General features: G+C 36.8%; 2 protein-coding genes across 5 annotated transcripts in view; one reads left to right on the forward strand and one right to left on the reverse strand.

The window, feature by feature from the left end:
* The window catches only part of PARPBP (PARP1 binding protein), a 68,603-nt gene extending 61,123 nt beyond the window's left edge, over positions 1-7,480 (reverse strand). For 2 of the 3 annotated variants that reach the window (XM_032346586.1, XM_032346585.1), the window contains exon 1: positions 7,368-7,450. The gene's annotated coding sequence lies outside the window, so the exon portion shown is untranslated. Of the gene's footprint in view, positions 1-7,367 lie in introns of all 3 variants that reach the window. The other variant, XM_032346587.1, reaches the window with a different exon arrangement.
* Positions 7,476-21,986, forward strand: part of NUP37 (nucleoporin 37) — a 43,553-nt gene continuing 29,042 nt past the window's right edge. Inside the window, exons 1-4 of one of the 2 annotated variants that reach the window (XM_032346589.1) lie at positions 7,476-7,595; positions 8,850-9,070; positions 17,248-17,372; positions 21,209-21,281. In XM_032346589.1, the coding sequence (XP_032202480.1) occupies positions 8,915-9,070; positions 17,248-17,372; positions 21,209-21,281 (354 nt within the window). In that variant the 5' untranslated portion in view covers positions 7,476-7,595; positions 8,850-8,914. Of the gene's footprint in view, positions 7,596-8,849; positions 9,071-15,396; positions 16,743-17,247; positions 17,373-21,208; positions 21,282-21,986 lie in introns of those variants that run through there. The other variant, XM_032346588.1, reaches the window with a different exon arrangement.

Consider the following 21,986-nt stretch of genomic DNA (forward strand, 5'->3'; position numbering starts at 1 on the left):
CTATTTTTCCACCCTTTAATTATGGATCAGTCTAGTAACTTGATTTGACCAACTGAATATGGAAGAATGACATCATGGAGGGTCCAAGCCCAGAGCTCAAAAGGCCCATGCAGAAGAGTTAATGCAGCAGGCCTAATGTCTATTTTTCAAAGAACTGCTTACAAGGCTGGCTCTTGGCTGCACCTGGGAACTTAGAATTCAGGAGGGTTTCCATTATGAGTGGCTCACTGTGCCTAAACTATATAAATAATACAGTTTATGCTTTTCTTCTGAGTCTGGATTTTACAACATAGACTGAAGACATCTACGTCCATACCCTGGACATTGAGTCTCTAAAGATCTTCCCTGACAGACAACATATTATATGGGTTGTCACAATTTGTTGTTGGAGGATTTAAGCATGTCTTGTGTGACTTCACTAAAAGAGGACTTTAGGAAGCTTATGTCTGATCACCCCAGGACTTCGCCCCATGCACCTTCTCCCCATATAGCTTGTCTCTTTCCTGATTTTATTTAGCCTCTTTTTGCTGTAATAAATTATAGGTATTGGGCACAACTATAGGCTGAGTCCTTTAAGTCTTCTTAACATCCAACCTGGAGGTGGTTTTGGTGGCAGGCCTCCTGATATATGGCTTTGCAGCTTTAGTTCTTAGTCTCTTGTTACTCTAGACTACCATATGAAAAAGTCCGACTTCACTTACTGGAAAGGCCATATAAAAGAGAACCAAGTCACTCCAGCTGACAACCAATACCAACTTAAAGAGGCACCTGGGGTGCTCAGTTATTGGGTGTCTACCTAAGGCTTGGGTTGTGGTCCTGGGGTCCTAGGATTGAGCTCCATGTGGGGTTCCTTGCTCAGTGGGAAGCCTGCTTCTCCTTCTCCCACCCCCCTGCTTGTGTTCCCTCTCTCACTGTGTCTCTCTCTGTCAGATAAATAAATAAAATCTTTTAAAAAATTGCACTAAAAGCCATAAGATACCTAGGAATAAACCTAACCAAAGAGGCAAAGGATCTGTACTCAGAAAACTATAGAACACTCCCATAAGAAATTGAGGAAGACACACAAAAAAAATGGAAAAATATTCCATGCTCATGGACTAGAAGAATAAATATTGTGAAAATGTCTATGCTACCTAGAGATATCTATACATCCAATACAATCCCTAACAAAATACCATCGACATTTTACAACATAGACTGAAGACATCTACAGAGCTGAAACAAATAATCTTAAAATTTGTACGGAACCAGGAAAGACCCCAAATAGCCAGAGAAATGTTGAAAAAGAAAAGCAAAGCTGGTGGCATCACAATTCTGGACTTCAAGCTCTATTACAAAGCTATAGTCATCAAGACAGTGGCACAAAAACAGAAACATAGATCAGTGGAACAGAAGGGAGAACCCAGAAATGGATCCTCAACTCTGTGGTCAACTAATCTTAAAGAAAGCAGGAAAGAATGTCCAATGGAAAAAGGAGTCTCTTCAACAAATGGTAATGGGAAAATAGGACAGCCAAATGCAGAAGAATGAAAGTGTACCATTTTCCTATATCACACACAAAAATAGACTCAAATGGATGAAAGACCTCAATGTGAGACAGGAATCCATCAAAAAATCATTGAGGAGAACATAGGCAGCAACCTCTGTGACCTCAGTCACGCTAATTTCTTCATAGACACATCGCCAAAGGCCAAGGAAGCAAGGCCAAAAATGAACTATTAGGAGATGCAGAGGAGAAGTGAGGGAAATCAGAGTGGGGGAAAGTGGGGGAAATCAGAGCCAGAGACAAACCATGAGAGACTGCAGATTCTAAGAAACAAACAGGATTTTGGCAGGGAGGGGATGAAGGGTTCGGTAAGCCTGGTGGTGGGTATTATGGAGGGCACATATTGCATGGAGCACTGGGTGTGGTGCATAAAAAATGAATTCTGGAACACTGAAAAGAAATTTTTAAAAAATAATTTAAAAAATTTTAAAAATGAACTATTGGGACTTCATCAAAGTGAAAAGCTTCTGCACAGCAAAGGAAATAGTCAACAAAACCAAAACACAAACAATAGAACAGGAGAAGATATTGGCAAATGTCTTATCAGATAAAGAACTAGTATCCAAAATCTATAAAGAACTTACCAAACTCAACACCCAAAGAACAAATAATCCAACCAAGAAATGGGCAGAATATGCTGAGTGAAAAATGTCAAGCAGAGAGAGCCAATTATCATGTAGTTTCACTTACTTGTGGAGCATAAGGAATAACATGGAGGACACTGGGTGAAGGAGAGGAGAAGTGAGTTCGAGGAAATCGGAGGGGGAGATGAACCATGAGAGAGTGTGGACCCTGAGAAACAGACTGAGGGTTTTGGAGGGGCGGGAGGGTGGAGGAGTGGGGAGAGCCTGGTGCTGGGTATTAAGGCGGGCACGCATTGCATGGAGCACAGGATATAGTGCATAAACAATGAATCTTGGAACACTGAAAATAAAATAAAATAAAATAAAAAGAATTTTAACTCTCTCTTGAATAATGCCTACACACATTTTTGGTCTTTTTTTTTACTTTTTATTTTTTCAGTGATCCAAAATTCATTGTTTATGCACCACATTCTCTTTTCGTTGTTTGTGTTAGTTTCTTACCATTATGCTTTTAACACTATCCTCATGTTAAAATAGTGGAAGGAAATACAAAAAGAAAAAAAAAATGGGCAGAAGACATGAACAGACGTTTTGGCAAAGACATCCAAATGGCCAAAAGACACATGAAAAAGTGCTCCACATCACTTAGCATCAGGGAAATACAAATCAAAACCTCAGTGAGATACCACCTCACACCAGTCAGAATGGCTAAAATTAACAAGCTAATAAATGACAGATGTTGGCGAGGATGCAGAGAAAGGGGAACCCTCCTACACTGTTGGTGGGAATGCAAGCTGGTGCAGCTACTCTGGAAAACAGTATGAAGGTTCCTCAAGAAGTTAAAAGAAAAGCTACCCTGAGACCCAGCAATTGCACTACTAGGTATTTCTCTAAAAGAGTCAAATGTAGTGATCCGAAGGGCATGTGCACTTGAATGTTTATAGCAGCAATGTCCACAATAGCCAAACTATGGAAAAAGCCCCGATGTCCATCTGCAATGAATGGATAAAGAAGATGTGGTATATCTAGATACAGTGGAATATTATGCAACCATCAAAAAATGAAATCTTGCCATTTTCAATGATGTGGATGGAAGTAGAGGGTATTATGCTAAGTGAAATAAGTCAATCAGAGAAAGACAATTATCATATGATTTCACTGATATGTGGAATTTGAGAAACAAGGCAGAGAATCATGAGAGAAGAGAGGAAAAAGTGAAGCAGGATGAAACCAGAGAGGGAGACAAACCATAAGAAACTCTTAATCTCAGGAAACAAACAGAAGTTGCTGGAGTGGAGAGAGGTAGGAGGGAAGGGGTAGCTGGTTGATGGACACTGGGGAGGGTATGTGCTATGGAGAGCACTGATTGTGTAAGACTGTTGAATCACAGAGTTGTACCCCTTTACAAAGAATATATTGTATGTTAATTTAAAAATTATTTTAAAAATTTAAAAGTTAAAAATTATTTTTAAAAGATCAAGCAAAATAATAACTCCACTAAGTTTTCAGGTGGTTTGTTACACAGCAATAGATAACCAGTATGATATCTAATATTTAGGAGTTTCTTTGGTGCCAGAAATTTTTCTAAAGCTTAATATTTAGAACATTAAAACGTCTTCAACATCGCTTTGGCATCAGGGAAATGCAAATCAAAACCTAAATGAGATACCACCTCACACCAGTCAGAATGGCTAAAATTAACAATTCAGGAAATAACAGGTGTTGGTGAGGACACAGAGAAAGGGGAACCCTCCTACATTGTTGGTGGGAATGCAAGCTGGTGCAGCCACGCTGGAAAACAGTATGGAGGTTCCTCAAAAAGCTGCAAACAGAGCTACCCTATGACTCAGCAACTACACTACTGGGTATTTATCCTAAGGATACAAATGCAGTGATCTGAAGGGGCATGAGCACCCGAATGTTTATAGCCACAATGTCCACAATAGCTAAACTATGGAAAATCCTAACTGTGCATCAACAGATGAATGGATAAAGAATATTTAGTATATCTAGATACAATGGAATATTATGCAGCCATCAAAAAACTGAAATCTTGCCATTTGTAGTCATGTGGATGGAACTAGAGGGTATTTTGCTAATCAAAATAAGTCAATCAAAAAAAGACAGTTATCATATGATCTCACTGATAAGAGGAATTTGAGAAATATGACAGAGGATCATAGGGAAAGGGAAGGGAAAAAATGAAACAAGATGAAACCAGAAAGGGAGACAAACCATAAGAGACTCATCATTGCAGGAATCAAACTGAGAGTTGCTGGAAGGGAGGAGGGGAGAAGGATGGGGTGGCTGGGTGATGGACTTTGGGGAGGGTATGTGTTATTGTGAGTGCTGTGAATTGTGTAAGACTGATGAATCACAGACCTATACCCCTGAAATAAGTAATAATTATTTGGTAATTTTATAAATAAATAACCAAATAAAAGTTTAATATTTAATACCTCATTCAATCTCTGAACAGAGTCTTATGAGGAAGGTCCATTATTATCCTCATTTTACATCTGAAGAATCTGATACCCCATGTCACTCAGCTAGCAAATGGCAAAACAGACTTAAACCCAAGATGCTTAACTCCATAAGCTCTTAAATCACCATATTACATAATTTCTCCTGACAGATGAAAGTCTTTCAAAATAATAAGATGTAGTTCTAATGTTTTACATACTCAAGTCTATATAAGAAAACAATTCTTTTCTCTGAGTTTACAGACACGGTTGCTAAAAGATTTTTTGGTGGTTTTTTTTCCTTTTTTTTTTCTTTTAAGTATGCTAGTCTCCAAGATATTCATATACCATTGTCTTATTTGGGGTATATTTTACTGTACACATTCCATTTATTACCTCCTTCTGTTATCTTTTTTCTTTTTCATGTGGTATAAATAGAATCCCAAATATTTATTCTGTATTTCAGGTTTATACAATCAGGAAAATGGGCATAAAACATTTAACAAAGCAGTAATTCATAGTTGCATCAGCAAGTAAAAAACTGTAAATATCTACATATATACAAATACTAGTAAATAGCTAAAGCTTATATTTCTCATCAAATTTCACCATCCTTTCTTAAAAGCAAAAGAAGTGAAGAAGTAATACTTCAGTGATATGATCAGTTTGCCTGAAATAAATCTTTAGTACTAAATTATTCAGTGTACTATTTACAAGATTAAGAGTTCTAGAGAACATGAGTGGCTTGGTCAGTTAAACGACCCACTCTTGATTTCAGCTCAGGTCATGATCTCAGGGGCCTGAGATCCAGCCCCATCCAGCACTCCAAAGCAAATAATCTGGCTTGATATTCTCTCTCTCCTTTCTCCTCTGCCCCTCTTCCATGCTTGCATGAGCACCCACTCTTTTTCTCTATAAATAAATAAACTTTTTAAAAATTAAAATATGAGTTCAGATTGCTAAAAATGAAAACTAGTCAAGAATTACACTGTTCTGAATCCTGGCTGTACCACTTACTAGCTGTGAGATCTATACGAAGTTATGTCACTTCCCCTGCCTCAGCTTCCTTGTACTGAAAATGAAAATAACAATTGTTCTTATCTCACAGGATTTTGTGAAAAATAAATGAAATAAATACAAGCTTTTAGCACAGTGTCTGACACATATAAAAGACAAAAGTCTCAGGGTGCCTGGGTGGCTAAAGTTATAATCTCAGGGTTCTGGGATCAAGCCCTGCATCACCGGACTTCCTGCTTAGCAGGAAGTCTGCTTCTCTGTCTCTCTCTCCCTCTGCCTCTCCCCACTTCTCATTCTCTCTCTCTCATAAAAATAAATGAAAGCTTAAAAAAAAAAAAAAAAAAAAAAAAGCCCAACAGTCTCTTCCAAGGGTCAGCACACTTGTTGGAAAGGGCCAAATAGTAAATATTTAAGAAATGCAAGGCATACAGTCTCTGTCAAAACTATTCAACTTGTGGCGCCTGGGTGGCTCAGTGGGTTAAGCCGCTGCCTTCGGCTCAGGTCACGATCTCAGGGTCCTGGGATCGAGTCCCACATCGGGCTCTCTGCTCGGCGGGGAGCCTGCTTCCTCCTCTCTCTCTCTCTCTGCCTGCCTCTCTGCCTACTTGTGATCGCTCTCTGTCAAATAAATAAATAAATAGATCTTAAAAAAAAAAAAAAACTATTCAACTTGACCTTGCTGTGTGAAAATAGCCACAGACAATACATAAACACAGGAGCATAGCTGTGCTTCAACAAAACTTTAGTAACTGAAATTAACTTTATATGATTTTCACATGTCACAAAATATTATTCTTTTGTTTTTGTTTCAACTATTCAAAATGTAAAATCTATTCTTACCTCAGGAACTAGCTGTACAAAAGCAAGTAGTGCCCTAGTTTGCCAAATCTGGTCTAGTCTCAGCTCTTTCAGCAGCTAGCAGGCTATATAAGCCTAGGCAATAAGCATTATAACTGGCTGCCTAGATGAAGGTATAATCACACAGAAAACAGAAATAATACTTTCCAGCCAGTTATGAGAAATCAATGAGATAAGGAATATGCAAGCACTCTGAATGTCAGGCTACACTACACGAAAACAGCAGAAGGTGGCAGGGATAATAAACACTTGTTTAAAAAACAAACAGACTGGATTCCAAATTGCACCGGAGCAAAAACTGTGAGGCAGGAAATTATCACTGGAGAGACAATGTGAGATGGTAAAAGAATTTCTGAGTCAGACATTCAGGGTCCACGTCCTGGTTCCCCAATTTATAAGATGTATCTCCTTTAAAGTCTCTGATGAACATAAATGTCCTCAAATATAAAACAGTTAAGATATCTTACCTCATAAAACTATGAGATACAAGTGAAAATCCACCTAGTGCCATTCATTCAATTTTAAAAAGGCGAGGGCAGTCTTTGGTGCTATCACCGTCGGAGTGCGGATCCTAAATTTTCTTTGGGAGAATATAACAGAGAGAGGGCGAAGTAATGGAACGGGAGTCTGAACACGTCTTGGAACTAGAACCCCGGTCTCCTGACAACCTAATCAACCTAAGTAGGCCTCTTCGAGCCCCCAGGCGTCCAGTCTGCAGATGATCCCACAGGGCCTTCTAGTTCTATTCACTAGATATTGTGAATTCTTCAACATCCCCAAACCGAACCGGGTTCCAGAGCAAAGCCACTATTAACAGTCATTTAGAGGTCACCGAAAAATCTCTCGGTCTGAATCACAAATTAAAGTGTGACAGGCGGGCAAGGAAGCCATGAGACTCACCTGACTCGGGATAGACCTGGTAGGTTCAGACTGAACTGAAAAATTGTCCTGCCGGGCTGTAGTCTCAAAGCTGTTAAAAAAGTCCGTCGCGAGTTCTATTTTAAATCTCGCGGGAAGGCTCGGGAACCAATCGCCGCTTCCGCCCTCTGACCCGGAAGCAGAGTCGGCGCGCGCCGCTGCAGGCTGGGGAGGAAACCAGATTTCCTCTGGCCAGTTTCCGACAACCTGGTGCGTATCGCTCCTGAACCTGAGGGTTCGCGCGGGTTTACAACTGGCCGCCCAGTGCTCCCATCCTATTCTTGCGAGTTCCTTCTCTCCCGGGTCGTGTCCCACCTCTCTTCCCTCTGACCTCGGGCTTCGAGAGGTGGTAGCGGGGCTCACGGGACTTGCCTGTCTGGGAGAGACGTTGGAGCCTTTTGCGGGTACTTCAGTGGTTTCCTCCCTGTTCCGCTCTTCAGTTTTAGAGGGCAAGTCCAGCTCGCCGTACAGTGAAACCCTGAAAATGTAGTGAGACTGGGCACAACTTAACAAGCGATCAAGGGACCGAGTTTCCTGACCTCGAATCTTTCCCACTTCCCACATCGCTGTGCCTCTATGGGCATCCACCTGCTGGTCACCCTTAACAAATGTCCGGTCCTGGATTCCCAGTCGTATGGTTACTAGTTTATAGGCTCCCTGAGGTGGGATTCCTCTGATTCTCCGTAAATACTTACCAGGTCTTGATGAGTTCGTTACTGAGCCCAACTATTCTCAGGACAACTGCATCCAATTAAAGGGTGGGGGAGGGTGGTGGAAGACCTCTTTAGATCCCTAAGTCTCCTCTGGGAATGCTACTTCCAGAGTGCACATCAGGCCATAACAGGTTAGTGGAAGTTTTGTGCCTGATTTTACGAATATCATTTTTATATCACACGTTTTGGCACTCTTTCTCCAGGTCTTACTGTGCTTTTCACACAGAATCGTAACTCTTACCGGATATTGTGATCTTCACAGTGGAGGCCTGCTTTTCTTCTCTAGCACTGGTGTCCAACACCTAGTAAAGTATTTCAAATGCTGTCTCCTCTATGAGCTTGGCAGCTAACCTATTAAAACCTCGATTTCTTCTGTAAAATGGGAACCATTTCCCTCCTCTTAGGTTTGCAAGTATTAGGTGTCATAATGTCAGTAAAATCCTTAGCATGGCACCTGCAAGCAGGGCTCTGTAAATGTTAACTATCATTAATTTTTTATGAATATATCCACTACTAAACTGATTCCATCTTCAAGTACTCACTATCTTTTTGTTAATCTAAACAGGATATGATGATTTATTCTGCAGGTATTATTCATAAAGTATTTAAAGAAGTACCTGGTTTGGTGTGGTTTGGTTTTTTTTTGTAGCTGTCTGTGGCATCTGAAATACCATGTCCTTATTTTGATTCATTTGCTGAAAGTGACTGACAGTTTGATGGTTTCTAACTATGTCTGTGCTGTAATCCACAGTTTCGTGACCTCATCCAGTAGAAGGCTATTTTATTTTTACAACTGCTCAAGTATTGACATACAAGATGAAGCAAGATGCCACAAGAAATGCTGCCTACACTGTGGATTGTGAAGATTATGTGCATGTGGTAGAATTTAATCCCTTTGACAGTGGGGATCCAGGAAACCTAATTGCATATGGTGGCGGTAATTATGTGGTGGTTGGCATATGTACATTTCAGGTTAGTGTACAAAATTCAGTGAATGACATTGAAGCTATTTCACTGGTTAAAAAAACAAACTTTGGCAAACTGGGTAAACTTGGAAAGCATATTGAACTTGATTGTAAGAGAAAAAATGACATGAAGAACTACAGAGGAAGATATTTCCAGTAATATATGCCTGAGATTTGTGCATACATTAAATAGGTAGTGGAAAAAAAAAAAAGACTATGAGGCTTCTCTTTTTGCCTCGTGTTTGGAAATGGAATATTCTGGTAATTGAAGGTTGTGGCTAACAACATTTGGTATGTACAGAGAAAACTAGGTCTCAAATGAGACCTAAGTAATTACTTAACCCAGTTTTTCTACATTCCACTTTGACATAGGAAACAAGCCTAAAGAATGATCCTCCAGGAGATTTTACAGCTGTTGTGATATTCAGCTTCTGTATTAGTATGCTCTCATGCTTTTTTGTACATCTAAAGCATACATCCAGAATAGACACAGTATGGGACCCTGTTAATCGAACAGGAAATTTAGCATAGTCATTAAGACAATGAACTCTGGAGCCAAAATGCTTGGGTTTTTACTTCTGCCTGTCTTTACCTCTTAACTATATGATGCTAAGCAGGTACTTAACCTCTCTTCTGTAAAAATGAGGAAAATAATACTTAATAGGGTTTTGTGAAAATGTAGTTAGTATGTCATGTAACGTTCCTAGAAGGCATCTGGCACAATTAACATATATATATATAAAAAATTTAACTGTCACTAATCTGGTCAGTGTTGCCCCCAGCACCAGCCCATATTTAATCACCAAAGCATTGCATTGTGGTGAGCACATACGATGTTTTCTTACAGAAAAGCCAGTTCCACATGTGAAAGAGTCTAAACAATGTGAGTTCAACCCTTAGAAATTTTGGCTAATAATTTGTTTACCAGAATATTATTCCTAAAACAATATTTCTCAAATTAAGATTAATTGGTGAGGTAATTTGGCATTGATCAGTTTTCAAAGATTTAAAGTAACTTTACCACTAAAGTAGTACTATTATAAACATTATTATTTACTCTTTTACTCAGGAGGCAGTATTTTATTTCAGTATACAGTTTTGGCATCATAAATGCAGTTTAGCATTTTACAGTGCATTAAGTAAAGTTATACAAAATTAGACTGCATGCATATTTATGCTAAGGAAAAAGTATGAATTAAAGGCTTCATTTTTTTGGTGTCTCAGTAGAATACAAGAGCTCTTACATTTTCCCACATTTTCTCTTAGGATTGGGGTAGAAATTGCTAGCTTTCAGGCTAAGTGACCCATGGCCTGACTTTAGCTGGACTACTTAGTTAGGATCATAAAAAGTCCACATGATTAGGAGAAATAATATAATACACTCTTGAAAAAGACTGATGGTAAAACCATTTTTCTGGTGCAGGCTACTAACCCACAAAAGAATAAAGGAGCTCCCTACGGGTGAAACTAAGTTGTCATTACTTTTAAAATTAAGAACTGAATACAGAATTGTATTTTTAAAAATACTGAAAAGATATGTTTTATCTCTAATTTATGTTCAGCTAAGAAATGAGAAAGTCAACAAGGGAGAAAAAAAGTTGGGAAAAAAAGGTGATGAGTGGCAGAGAGAAAAAGACGATGGAGAAGAAAGAACTAGCAAAAAACATTTGTATTGCTCTGTCATGTCTCGCGCATTGTCCTTGTTGATCCTCAGACCTGTCAGATTGGCAATCTAGGTCTTATAGCCAAACTACCTAAAGAAAGAATTGAATTTTATTAACTTGGCAAGTTTCTGTGCCAAGTACTGGCAATAAAATTAAGCAACTGTCCTTGTCCAGAGTTCCCATTGTACGTCAAAGAAGTTCAGGGATTTATATGACTAGTAAATGAAAAAACAAGCTGTAGACCCCATTTTATAAACCCCTTTTCCTTTGATGCTGCTATTCAGATAGATTGAAGCCATAATTCTAACAGTTCTGGAGGAGATTTGAGTCCCAATAATTTGCCCTTGAGGATTCATAATATATTATCGTTTCCCTTTAAAGTTATTTTGTTATCTAATTAAACACTATTAAGCATTGTTTCTATTCTATCATGTTAGAAACTTCAAGTTCCATAGCATCCAATTTCATGCTTCTTGTCTGAGAAAACTAAGTAAAGGTAAATTGAATTGAAAGTTTTCCACATGCCTATTGGAAAGGCAATCCTCTTTCTAAGACTCCTAGGAAAACACTGTCAATACGGTAGATTTAAATTTCAACAAAGCATTTTTCAGAATCTTATGGTATTCTTTTGAATATGTTGGAAATTTGAGCTGAATGTTGTACTATTAATTGGTGTCATGTATTTGTCAAATATTAAGTGCAAAATAGAACTGGTAATACCTATGTTAAAAAAGCAAGGACCCTGACCTCAAGATGTTTAAGTGTAAAACCATGCAGTAAGAAAACTGTTACAAGAAGCCCTATGTGCAAAGGGTAGAGGGAACATGAAAGTTTCAAAGTCTATTCAAAGGATCACCAATAATGAATTGGGGACTTGAATTTCGAGAACATTTGATTTAAGCAAGCACATTGAATTTATGTAGAACGTGAAGCTGAGAAGAATACCTAATGCTTCGAATGATAAACTCCACTTAACAAGTATTTATTGAGTACCTGTTGTATGCCAGACACTGTGCTTAGAGTTTAAGTATTTAATAGATTGGATTAATGTGCCAAGTTGAACAAGCTAAAATTTAATAAAGTCTTAAAATGATAGACTGCTGAAGCTAAAAGGGACAATTGTGACTTAACAGTTTTTAGTCATCTGGATGTTCACTATGAAACAGTGCAATGATTAAACTGCCAAAAGGAGTTAATTCGGTGCTGTCCAGTAGAAATACAGTGTGAGCCACAAATATAAATTTAAGTGTTGTAGTGACCACATTATAAGAAGTAAAAGTCAGATGAAATTAATTTTAATGTATTATTTTACCCAGCATATCCAAAATATTTCATGTGTAACCAACATAAAAAATTAATGAGATATTTTATATACTTTTTAAGCTAAGTCTTAAATCTGGTGTGGATTTCGTACTCTATAAAGTATGCACGGTTTGAACTAGCTGTATTTCAAGTGCTTAATAACCCCATGTGGCTAGTGGCTACCATATTGGACAGCATAGCTCTATATCCTTTAATCTTTACTTCATTTCTCAGCAGTGTATGTTATGATGCAAATGAGATAACGTATTTGAAGACATTTCAGAATGGTATTAAAATGTTTAAAACTGCCATGTGAAAGAGGGATTAGACTCAGAATGGTAAATATATTTTGTGTTATTCATCAGTTCTGTCTGGTGAAGTTGTGGCTTATAGTGCTTTAAGACTGACACTGAATCTTCTTTAAATGTGTTCACCTAAGATCAGCTGTGGCCAAATACTTGTCTTCACTGAAGTAGATTTCATCTATATGGTTCCAGGAAGCAGAATTTGGAGCAATTAGTAGAATTTACAGGAAAACAGATTTGGTTTTAATGTTAAAGAGAGCTCTTAGAATTAGAACTTCAATTCTAATTCAAGTTCTAACTTGAGTTGAATAAGCTCCCCCAAGAAGTAGCTAGTTCCCTGTCACTGAGAATGTTCAGAGAAGGGTTATGCAGACTCTCCAGATGCTATATAAATTCAAGTGTGAGGTGAAAGAATTGGACTAGGTAAACTTTACAGTCTCATCTGACTAAAAGTCTGTATTTGGCCTTAACTGGGTATGGTGGGAGGGCCTGCCAATTTCAAACCCTTACAAGAGCCCTTTCATCAACCTGGCTTTGCCCCAAACTCAAGCACACTAGAGCCTTCTATAAGGATTTGTATTGCAGCAAGTTTTCCAAAGGATCTTAATTTCCTGCCTATACAATACTGCCTACACCCCAGACTAAACCCAAAATAGCATTTGTCTCTGCCTATACCACACACACACCCTGACCTTTTAGTTGGCTCAGTGGCAGACATTGCTGCCAGGAAAAAAGGTTTCACTGGTAATAACATAAAGCTCAAACTATACAATCCCTGGGATTTCTTTATCTCCATGGCCATCCAATAACTCTATATATACTTTGGGTAACAAATTATAGGACCTAATTGTCAACACTGTTGTTACAGTAGCAAAGTAATCTGTGTTTTGATGGTAAAAACTTCATTTTTAGAAGATTGATTTGTCCAGTGTGGAAAAATAGTTGTAACCCAAACTATGAAGTCAGCTATGATTAGGCTCTTAACCTGATTTTAAAATTGCTTAGTGGTTGCTGCCTTGGCATATCTGGCTGTTAGCCATACAGTTATTATACACGCAGATTATGAAGTCACAAAATTTGACAGTGTTTTTCTTTCTTTGATAAGTACATTTCTATTTCCTATTTTCATTTATGGAAAAACTTATGCTGTTAAACTCAAGTTCGTCTGAAATTTAAAGTTATTTTTCAAGGGGCATTAGAATTATGTAGAGAAAACCATGTGGAATGTATTTGTGAAATGGCTTTGTTAGGATCCCAAGGACATTTTATCCTGGAAAAATCAACACATTCAATAGGATTCACTTAAACCTTGCATTTAGATTCAGGATGAATGAAATTCTTAGAACAGGCCTTCAGATAATATCCTATGTAGACATATGTATCGCTTAAGTAAGTTTCACCTGCTCTGGATTTTTCCCCTGGTGTTATTTTATAATTCTATAAACTTACAAAAGATAATTGTATCACTTAATACAGAGGAGTCCTTGGAAAAATTTGTCATGAAAAATTTTGCTGCAGTCTCTAGATCCAGTTGGGGTATTGATTTAAATAACAAAACAGTTTTTAAACTTAATATTTTCAAGCCTATAAAAAGTATTTTAAAATATATGTTATCTATATAAGGTATAAAGAACAATAAAATAGATTCCTAGATGCCTACTACCCAGCTAAAGAAATAGAGCTTTAGTAATTCTTCTGAAGCCCTCCGGGTGTTCTTCCCTTACTGCCTTTCCTTCTCACCTTCAAGTGGTAATCATGCCTGAGATTTTGTGTTGTTTTACTTTGTTTTTACTTTATAGAGTTACCATATATGTAGGTCTTACAAAGGGGTATATTGGCTTTCATGTTTCAAATTTTATCAACGAAATTATTCTGTATTATTTTCTTCTACCATGTGTTGCTATTAACATTGTATTTGTTAGGATACTCCATGTCAATTCATTTGTTTCCATTGTTGTATGGTATATTTAGCACATATAGCATGATTAATCTATCTATTCTTCTATTGGCTATTTGGTTTATTATTAATTTTTTTACTCTTGAAAACATTGCCAGAATGCATATTCTTTTGTCTTCTGTTTGTGTTTTGTTACCTCCTCCTTTCATTGTTTTCCTCCCTGATAATTTGGAGGTTTTGCATGCCGTTTCTTCTCTTTTAATGATTACCAAAGACACTTTACCATGCATACTTAATTAGACAAAGTCGGAATTAATATATTTGGGCACCTGGGTGGCTCAGTCCTTAAACATCTAAGTTCTGCTCAGATCATGATCCCAGTGTCCCGGGATCAAGCCCTGCATCCAGCCCTGCATCCAGCTCCCTGCTCAATAAGCCTGCTTTCCCCCTCTCCCTCTGCCTGTTGCTCTCTCTGCTGTGCTGTCTCTCTCTCTCTCTCTCTGACAAATAAATAAAATCTTTCTTTTAGTCTTTAACTTCTTCATGAACAAAATAAGGATCTTTGACTCTTGAACTATCTCCTCCTCCAGACTTACATTACTGTCATATTTTAGTCCTCAGTTTTTCTTTTCATTTTAAGCCACAAATTATGTGTTATTGGGCTAATATTTGTTTAGATTAACCCATCTGTTTGCCTTTGATTTTTACTCACTGTTCCTTAAATCTCAGGCCTTCCTTCTGGGGGCATTTTGTAGTAAAGGATGTAGTAAAAGTACACCCTTTACTACAAGAAAAAGTTTATTACTAAGTTCTTTGTGGAAAGGGCCAGATAGTGAATATTTTAGGTTTTTCCAGCCACTTAACAGTACCTGTTGCAAATTGTTCTTTGTTTTCTACAACTCCTTAAAAATACAAGAATGAGGGGGTACCTGGGTGGCTCTGTCAGTTAAGCGCCTGCCTTCAACTCAGGTCATGATCCCAGAGTCCTGGGATCAAGCCCTGTACTGGGCTCCCTGCTCAGCAGGGAACCTGCTTCTACCCTCTCTTGTGCGCACGCGCTCTCTCTCTCTCTCTCTCTCTCTCAAATAAATCTTTAAAAAAAGAAAAAAAAAATATATATATATATATATAAATTCTTATATTTATATATATATAAGTTCATGGGCCGTACAAAGTCAACACATAGACCAAATTTGGCCCAGCCGTAGTTTGCCATCCTCTGCTCTAGGAGATCTTTTAGTGAGGGTTTGCTGATGCTTAAGTCTTGGTTTTTGTTTTTCTGAAAATATATTTAATACGACTTCATTCTTGAAAAACAGTATGGTTGTGTGTATAGCCCTAAACTTTTTTCTGTCATTGTTTTGAAGATCTTGTTCCACTATCTTCATGAATTTGTTGTTTCAAAAAAACTATGTGCCAAGAAGTCTATGGTTCTAATTCTTTTATAGGAAATCTCTTATATGGGAAACCCGTCTTTTCTTTCTGGTTGCTGTTCTAAAAGCCCCATCCTCCTCCTGCTTTCTTTTCCCTCCCTCCCCCCCCGCTCCCTCCCTCAGTCTGTGTGTACACATACACACAAATTTATATCATGAGAGTTTGTGTGTGTATTCTGAAGTTGCACTATGTTGTATCTGCCTGCGGATTTTATTTAAGCTGTCTGGGACATACTGTTCTATCTATATATATGTATTGGTGCCTGTCATCAAGTATGGAGGATCCTTTGTTATTATCTCTTCATCTTCAAATATTGCCTCTTCGCTCATTCCCTCTATTTACTCCTCTACAACCCAAATGAGATATATAGTGGAACTTCTCACTGAATCCCTTTTAACTTTTTTTTTGTCTTCTCTTTTCTGCATTCTGAGTAATTTTTTCAAGTCTGTATTCCAGTTGCTGTAAGCATTTTTTTTTCTTATGATATTTTCATCTAAATGTTTTATTTGTTTCTTTTTAAAAGTTGCCTTATCATTCTTGGTAATTTCTTGTTGCTTACTCATACTTGTGTTTGTGGTTCTTTGTTTTCACATGTTTGAGTACATTTGTATAAGATCATATTTGATTGAACTATATCTGTGGTAACTTTTTGAGACCTGGGTAGAGGTAGTTCATCCAAAGAGAATTTGCCTTTGTCTGTCAGGTGCTCTGGGCCACTACCAACATATGACCATTTTGAAATCAGTTGTCATTTTCTGGAGCACATAACTAATGTGAATTCAAGCTACAGACTCATATTACAGCCAGCTAATGGTAGAGATTTCTCATAAGTGGCTTTTCTCTCTTAGCCTTCACCCATGGTAAATATTTTGCATGGCACTTTTGGTTTGGGGTTTTTTTTCCTACTTCCCCTTTAAAGGACCTGGATCTTTGCAGAAGTCTCCAATCATCCTTCCTTGTGCAGGCACTAAACTTTATCTTTTTTTCCTGCAAACTGAACCTGTTAGTTTTTGGATGTGGACAGAAGTACTTAAGATAGCTGCGTTACATTATTTTTACAATGGGAAGGTTTTTCAGGTGATTATCCCTATTTCCAGACCTAAATACTTCAAAATTCATTTTTTCCTCATCTTCCCATGAATATAAACTGAAATTACTTTGGTATTACCAAAGCAGGTAAATAAGCTGACTTTAAATATCTAAACCAGAATCTTGTATCCAAAAGATTAAATTAACCAGATTGTATTAACATATTCACTATTCATAGTCCATAACAATATTAGATGAACAATTTGTAACATCTTACATATGTATAGTGCTTTATATAATGCTGTGTAAAAAAAAATAATGTATTTACTGTTTGTTTTTAGTTGTCCTACAGTGTTTTCCACGAGACTTAGACAGTTTTAGCTATTTTTGTTGTCACTGTTGCTCAGGTAACCAGTTAAATCTCTATATCTAATCTGTTTTTGAACTTCTCAAAAGAATATATAAGGCCTCCTGATAAATTCTTCATTATGGTAAAATCAGAATGTTAAAGTGTTTGTTTTCATAACTTAAAACATTTACTGTATATGCTTAGGAGGAAGAAGCAGACGTTGAAGGAATTCAGTATAAAACACTACGAACATTTCAGCATGGAGTCAGGGTTGATGGCATAGCGTGGAGCCCAGAAACTAGACTTGATTCATTGCCTCCAGTAATCAAGTAAGTGTAAAACTATTAAGTGTTATTTATTAATGTCCTTTGTTTTAAGTGATCTGAAGCCTTTGATGATTAGGACTTTTTTTCCTCCATTTCCATTTTTCCCAATTTCAGATATTAGATCTTTTAACATTGGCCATTATTTCTTAATTTAGTCTTACTATCGGAATTTGTGATTTAAATATGCAACATGGTAGTGATGCCTTGAATATGTGTTGGGGCCTGACTACAAAGCTCTTTACTGAGTTTCATCTGAATCATTTGAAGTCTTCACAGATTCTTCACTGAGTTTACCATTTATTGAAAGTATAACTGTTAAAATAAGTGGATTTGATTGAGACATTAATGAACCTTACTGCTACAGAGGCCAGTGTCACATTTTCTTGTTTAACAGTATATAAAACTATAATTCTAATCCTTGGGCTTCAGTTTTTATGAAAGCATTGAAAAGAACAATTCCTTTTTGAGAAAAATCTTGACAGTACCTGCTGAGGCCTTCTTCACAAAGGCAATGTGTCAGATTGTTTAATGTTTGTTACGAAACACTAACCTTGCTTCCACAGATTCCAAATCTAAAAGATATGCCTTCTTTTAGTAAACAATATAGCAACCATTAGTTAGCTCTTACTGAACTAACCTAATTTTTTTAATTGAGGGATAATTCACATACAATGAAATTCTCAACTTCTAAGGGTACCATTTAATCAGTGTTGCCATGCATACACTTATATAACCCATATACTGATAATACATAGCATTTCCATCACTTCAGAAGTTTCTTAGTACTCCTTCCCAGTCAATCCTTGTACCCCATCTTCTGCCAAAGCAACCATTAATCTAATTTTCAGAAGTTAATTTTGCCTATTCTAGAACTTCATATAAGTGGAATCATACAGAATATACTTTTTGTGCCTCATTTGTTGTTTTTGAGATTTATTCATGTTACAACTACCAGTGATTCTTTGATTCTTTTTATTTTTGAAAAGTATTCCATTACATGGTATAAATGGTTTATCCATTCTCCTCTAAGTAGACACCAGACAGTTTCCAGTTTTCAACTGCTAAGTTGCTATGAGCACCCCTGAATATATAGCTCTTAGTAGATACATGGTTTCCTTATTCTTGGGAGTAGAACTGCTAAATCAGAGGGTGGTTGAATGTTTTTTTAACATTTTAAGAAAGTACCAGTTTCCATAGTGGTTCTACTGTTTTATATCCCCACCAGTTAATCTAGAGATGTTCAACTTGCTCTGCTAGCTCCTCAGCATTTATTGTTGTCAGTCTTTATTTTAGCCATTATTTTTGGAACCACAATTTCATTTCCCTGATGACTCATGATTTTGAGCACTTTTTCATATACCTTCTATTTCTCATCTAAAGAATATTTGCCTACAACAAGATTGTGAAGATGTTCTGTTTTCTTTTAGAAGCTGTACAGATTTTAGCTAACCGAATTTTAAATAATCCACACAACAGCACTTGTTAATATACATATATCATTGTTAATAGCCAGTTTGCTGTTCATTTCCTTTTATATTAAAAGAAAGTGTTCTCAAAATCTGGAGTTAAACAAGAGTCAGTTAGTTTCAGTTAGTTTCTGCATTTTTTAGCAGATTTTGAAAGCTAGACAAACTATCTTCCTCCATGGTTCTGCTTGATGCCTGTTTTCCTGTCCTACTGTAACATCATAAAATGACATATGCTGTTATTGTTTCATCATTTTTTTTTTTTAAAGATTTTATTTATTTATTCGACAGAGAGAGATCAAGTAGGCAGAGAGGCAGGCAGAGAGAGAGAGGAGGAAGCAGGCTCCCGGCTGAGCAGAGAGCCCGATGTGGGACTCGATCCCAGGACCCTGAGATCATGACCTGAGCCGAAGGCAGCGGCTTAACCCACTGAGCCACCCAGGCGCCCTGTTTCATCTTTTTTGTTGATGTTGTCTGATAAGCAGCTTCAGATTTTTTCTGCAAATATATATGATAAATTCAGAGTATTAACCAGCCATCAATTTTAAAGACAATATTTTTAGAGCAAGCCAACTGCATAGTTTTGTTTTTAAATAAATCAAATATTTTATTATAAAACATTACACATTTACTGTATCAAATTTGGAATATACAAAATATTTTTAAAGGCCATTTCTACACCCAGTATCCTATTTTTTCATAAATAACTTCACACAATTGTGATTAAACTATATTTGTATTTCTTGTTTTACTTTACTTCTATATATATATAATGTATTTCTTATTTTACTTTACATACATATATATGTAAAGTAAAATAAATAATAAAGTAAAATAAGAAATACATTATATTATATATGAAAGTATATATGTATAAATTTATACATATACATATACATGTATATGTATACATTTATATATGTATGTATGTATGTATACATATTATACATACATATATATATAATATATATATATACACACACACACATATAAAGTATAATATGTATTAAGATGACTCATGGGGCGCCTGGGTGGCTTCGTTGGTTAAGCGACTACCTTCAGCTCAGGTCATGATCCTGGAGTCCCAGGATCGAGTCCGCATCAGGCTCCCTGCTCAGCAGGGAGTCTGCCTCTCCCTCTGACCCTCCACTTCTCATGTTCCCTCTCATTCTCTCTCTCTCAAATAAATAAAATCTTAAAAAAAAAAAAAAAGAGATGAGTGAGGTATAACTTGGGGTCTGTCTTATAGTTAGCTTAACTTACAGCTAGAAAGAACCCATTCCTAGTGTTTTATCTTTAGCATTGAGTTGCCTTCAGTTCTGCTCTCTCTGTTCATCCCCGCTTGCTTTTCTTCACACTTGCTGGAAAGTAATGCTTCACCTTACTTCTATTCTCTGGCGCTTTATGGTTTAATTAAAGGATGGTGTAAATATACTTACCATGTATAAACTCGAGCAGCAAAGTTTGGAGAAAAGTGGAACAACATAAAGTTTGCCATAAAGTTGTGTATGTGTGTCTGTTTGTTTTTTTCTTTTAATAAGATTCTTTCATTAATTTTTTTTTTTAAGTATATAATCTTTGACCCCTGTAAGTCCTTTCTTCTCTGATGTTTTTACTGAACTTGGCCTTATCTTCTACTAATACTTTATAACCTTTTGCTTGGGATATTTCTTTTAGAAACCTTCTAAAGTAATCTTTTTCTATTTTAGAAATGATATTTTGAAGAGAGATTTTTAAATGATTTCTTATGACCTAAGTATTAGGAGAGCTCACATTAGTAATGTTGTTGTAGCAAGTCTGTTCTAGAGTTGCCTCTGGATGTGAAAATATGAATATCCAAAATAATAATAGGAGAAATTCAAAGGAGAAAAATTAGGTAGATAAGCTTTGCTTTTTAGTTATTCTTACCTTTTATTTGTGTTATAAATATAGCATAATGCCAAAAGTGCAAAAAAAGTACATACACAGTTTATTGTAAAACTTTTGTTTTACTATTGTATTGTAAAACAAACTGTTGTAAACAAACACCTGTAATGATCACCCAGGTCAAGAAACAGAATATTCCTAGCACCCAGGGTCCCCACTGTGTCCCTCCCAAATCATCCTTCTCCCTTACCCTTAAAGATAATTAAGCTCATGATTATTGTGACAGTTATTTTCTTTCTTTTTTAAATAGTTTTATCAGCTATGTATGCATCCCTAAAACAATATAGTTTATTTTTTCCTACTTATGAACATTCATACAAATGGAATAATAATATCCTTTTTTTATCCTGCTTTGTTCACTTTGCATTATGTATGTGAGATTCATCGTTGTTTCTGCTTGTAGCTCTAGTCATTGATTTGTATTGGTTTTTGTTTTTTCACTTCCAGATTTTGTACTTCAGCTGCTGATATGAAAATAAGATTATTTACTTCAGATCTTCAAGATAAAAATGAGTATAAGGTATGTTGACAAGTATAATTCATAACTTTAAAACATTATTTTTTTTCAATATTTTATTTATTTATTTGACAGAGATCACAAGTAGGCAGAAAGGCAGGTGGAGAGAGGGGGAAGCAGGCTCCCTGCTGAGCAGAGAGCCTGATGCATGGCTCCATCCTACGACCCTGAGATCATGACCTGAGCCAAAGGCAGAGGCTTAACCCGCTGAGCCACCCAGGCACCCCTTAAAACATTATTTGTGCCTTTTTACTTGGATTTATCTCAGTTTGAAATGTTTAAGGGGTGCCTGGGTGGCACAAGCGTTAAGTGCCTACCTTCGGCTCAGGTCATGATCCCAGGGTGCTGGGATCAAGCCCCACGTTGGGCTCTCTGCTCAGTGGGAAGCCTGCTTCTCCCTCTCCCTCTCCCCTTGCTTGTGTTCCCTTTCTCTCTGTCAAATAAATAAATAAAATCTTTAAAAATAATAAAATGATGTTTAATTTTCATCTTTAAAGTATATAATTCAGGATCTCATTTACTCTATTTTTGGCTATAGTAAGGACTACAGATTATAAATCTGATATCATTTATTAAAATATTAGGTAGGCACAGCAAATGAGGCGGATTTAGAAATTCACATTTGGGTATAGTAAGAGTACAATAGACATGAACACACATAGAGTTGAGAGTCAAACTTTGAGAGAACTTCGAGTGCAGCATGTAGGG

Source organism: Mustela erminea, chromosome 6 (genome assembly GCF_009829155.1).
Source record: "Mustela erminea isolate mMusErm1 chromosome 6, mMusErm1.Pri, whole genome shotgun sequence".
NCBI lineage: Eukaryota > Metazoa > Chordata > Mammalia > Carnivora > Mustelidae > Mustela > Mustela erminea.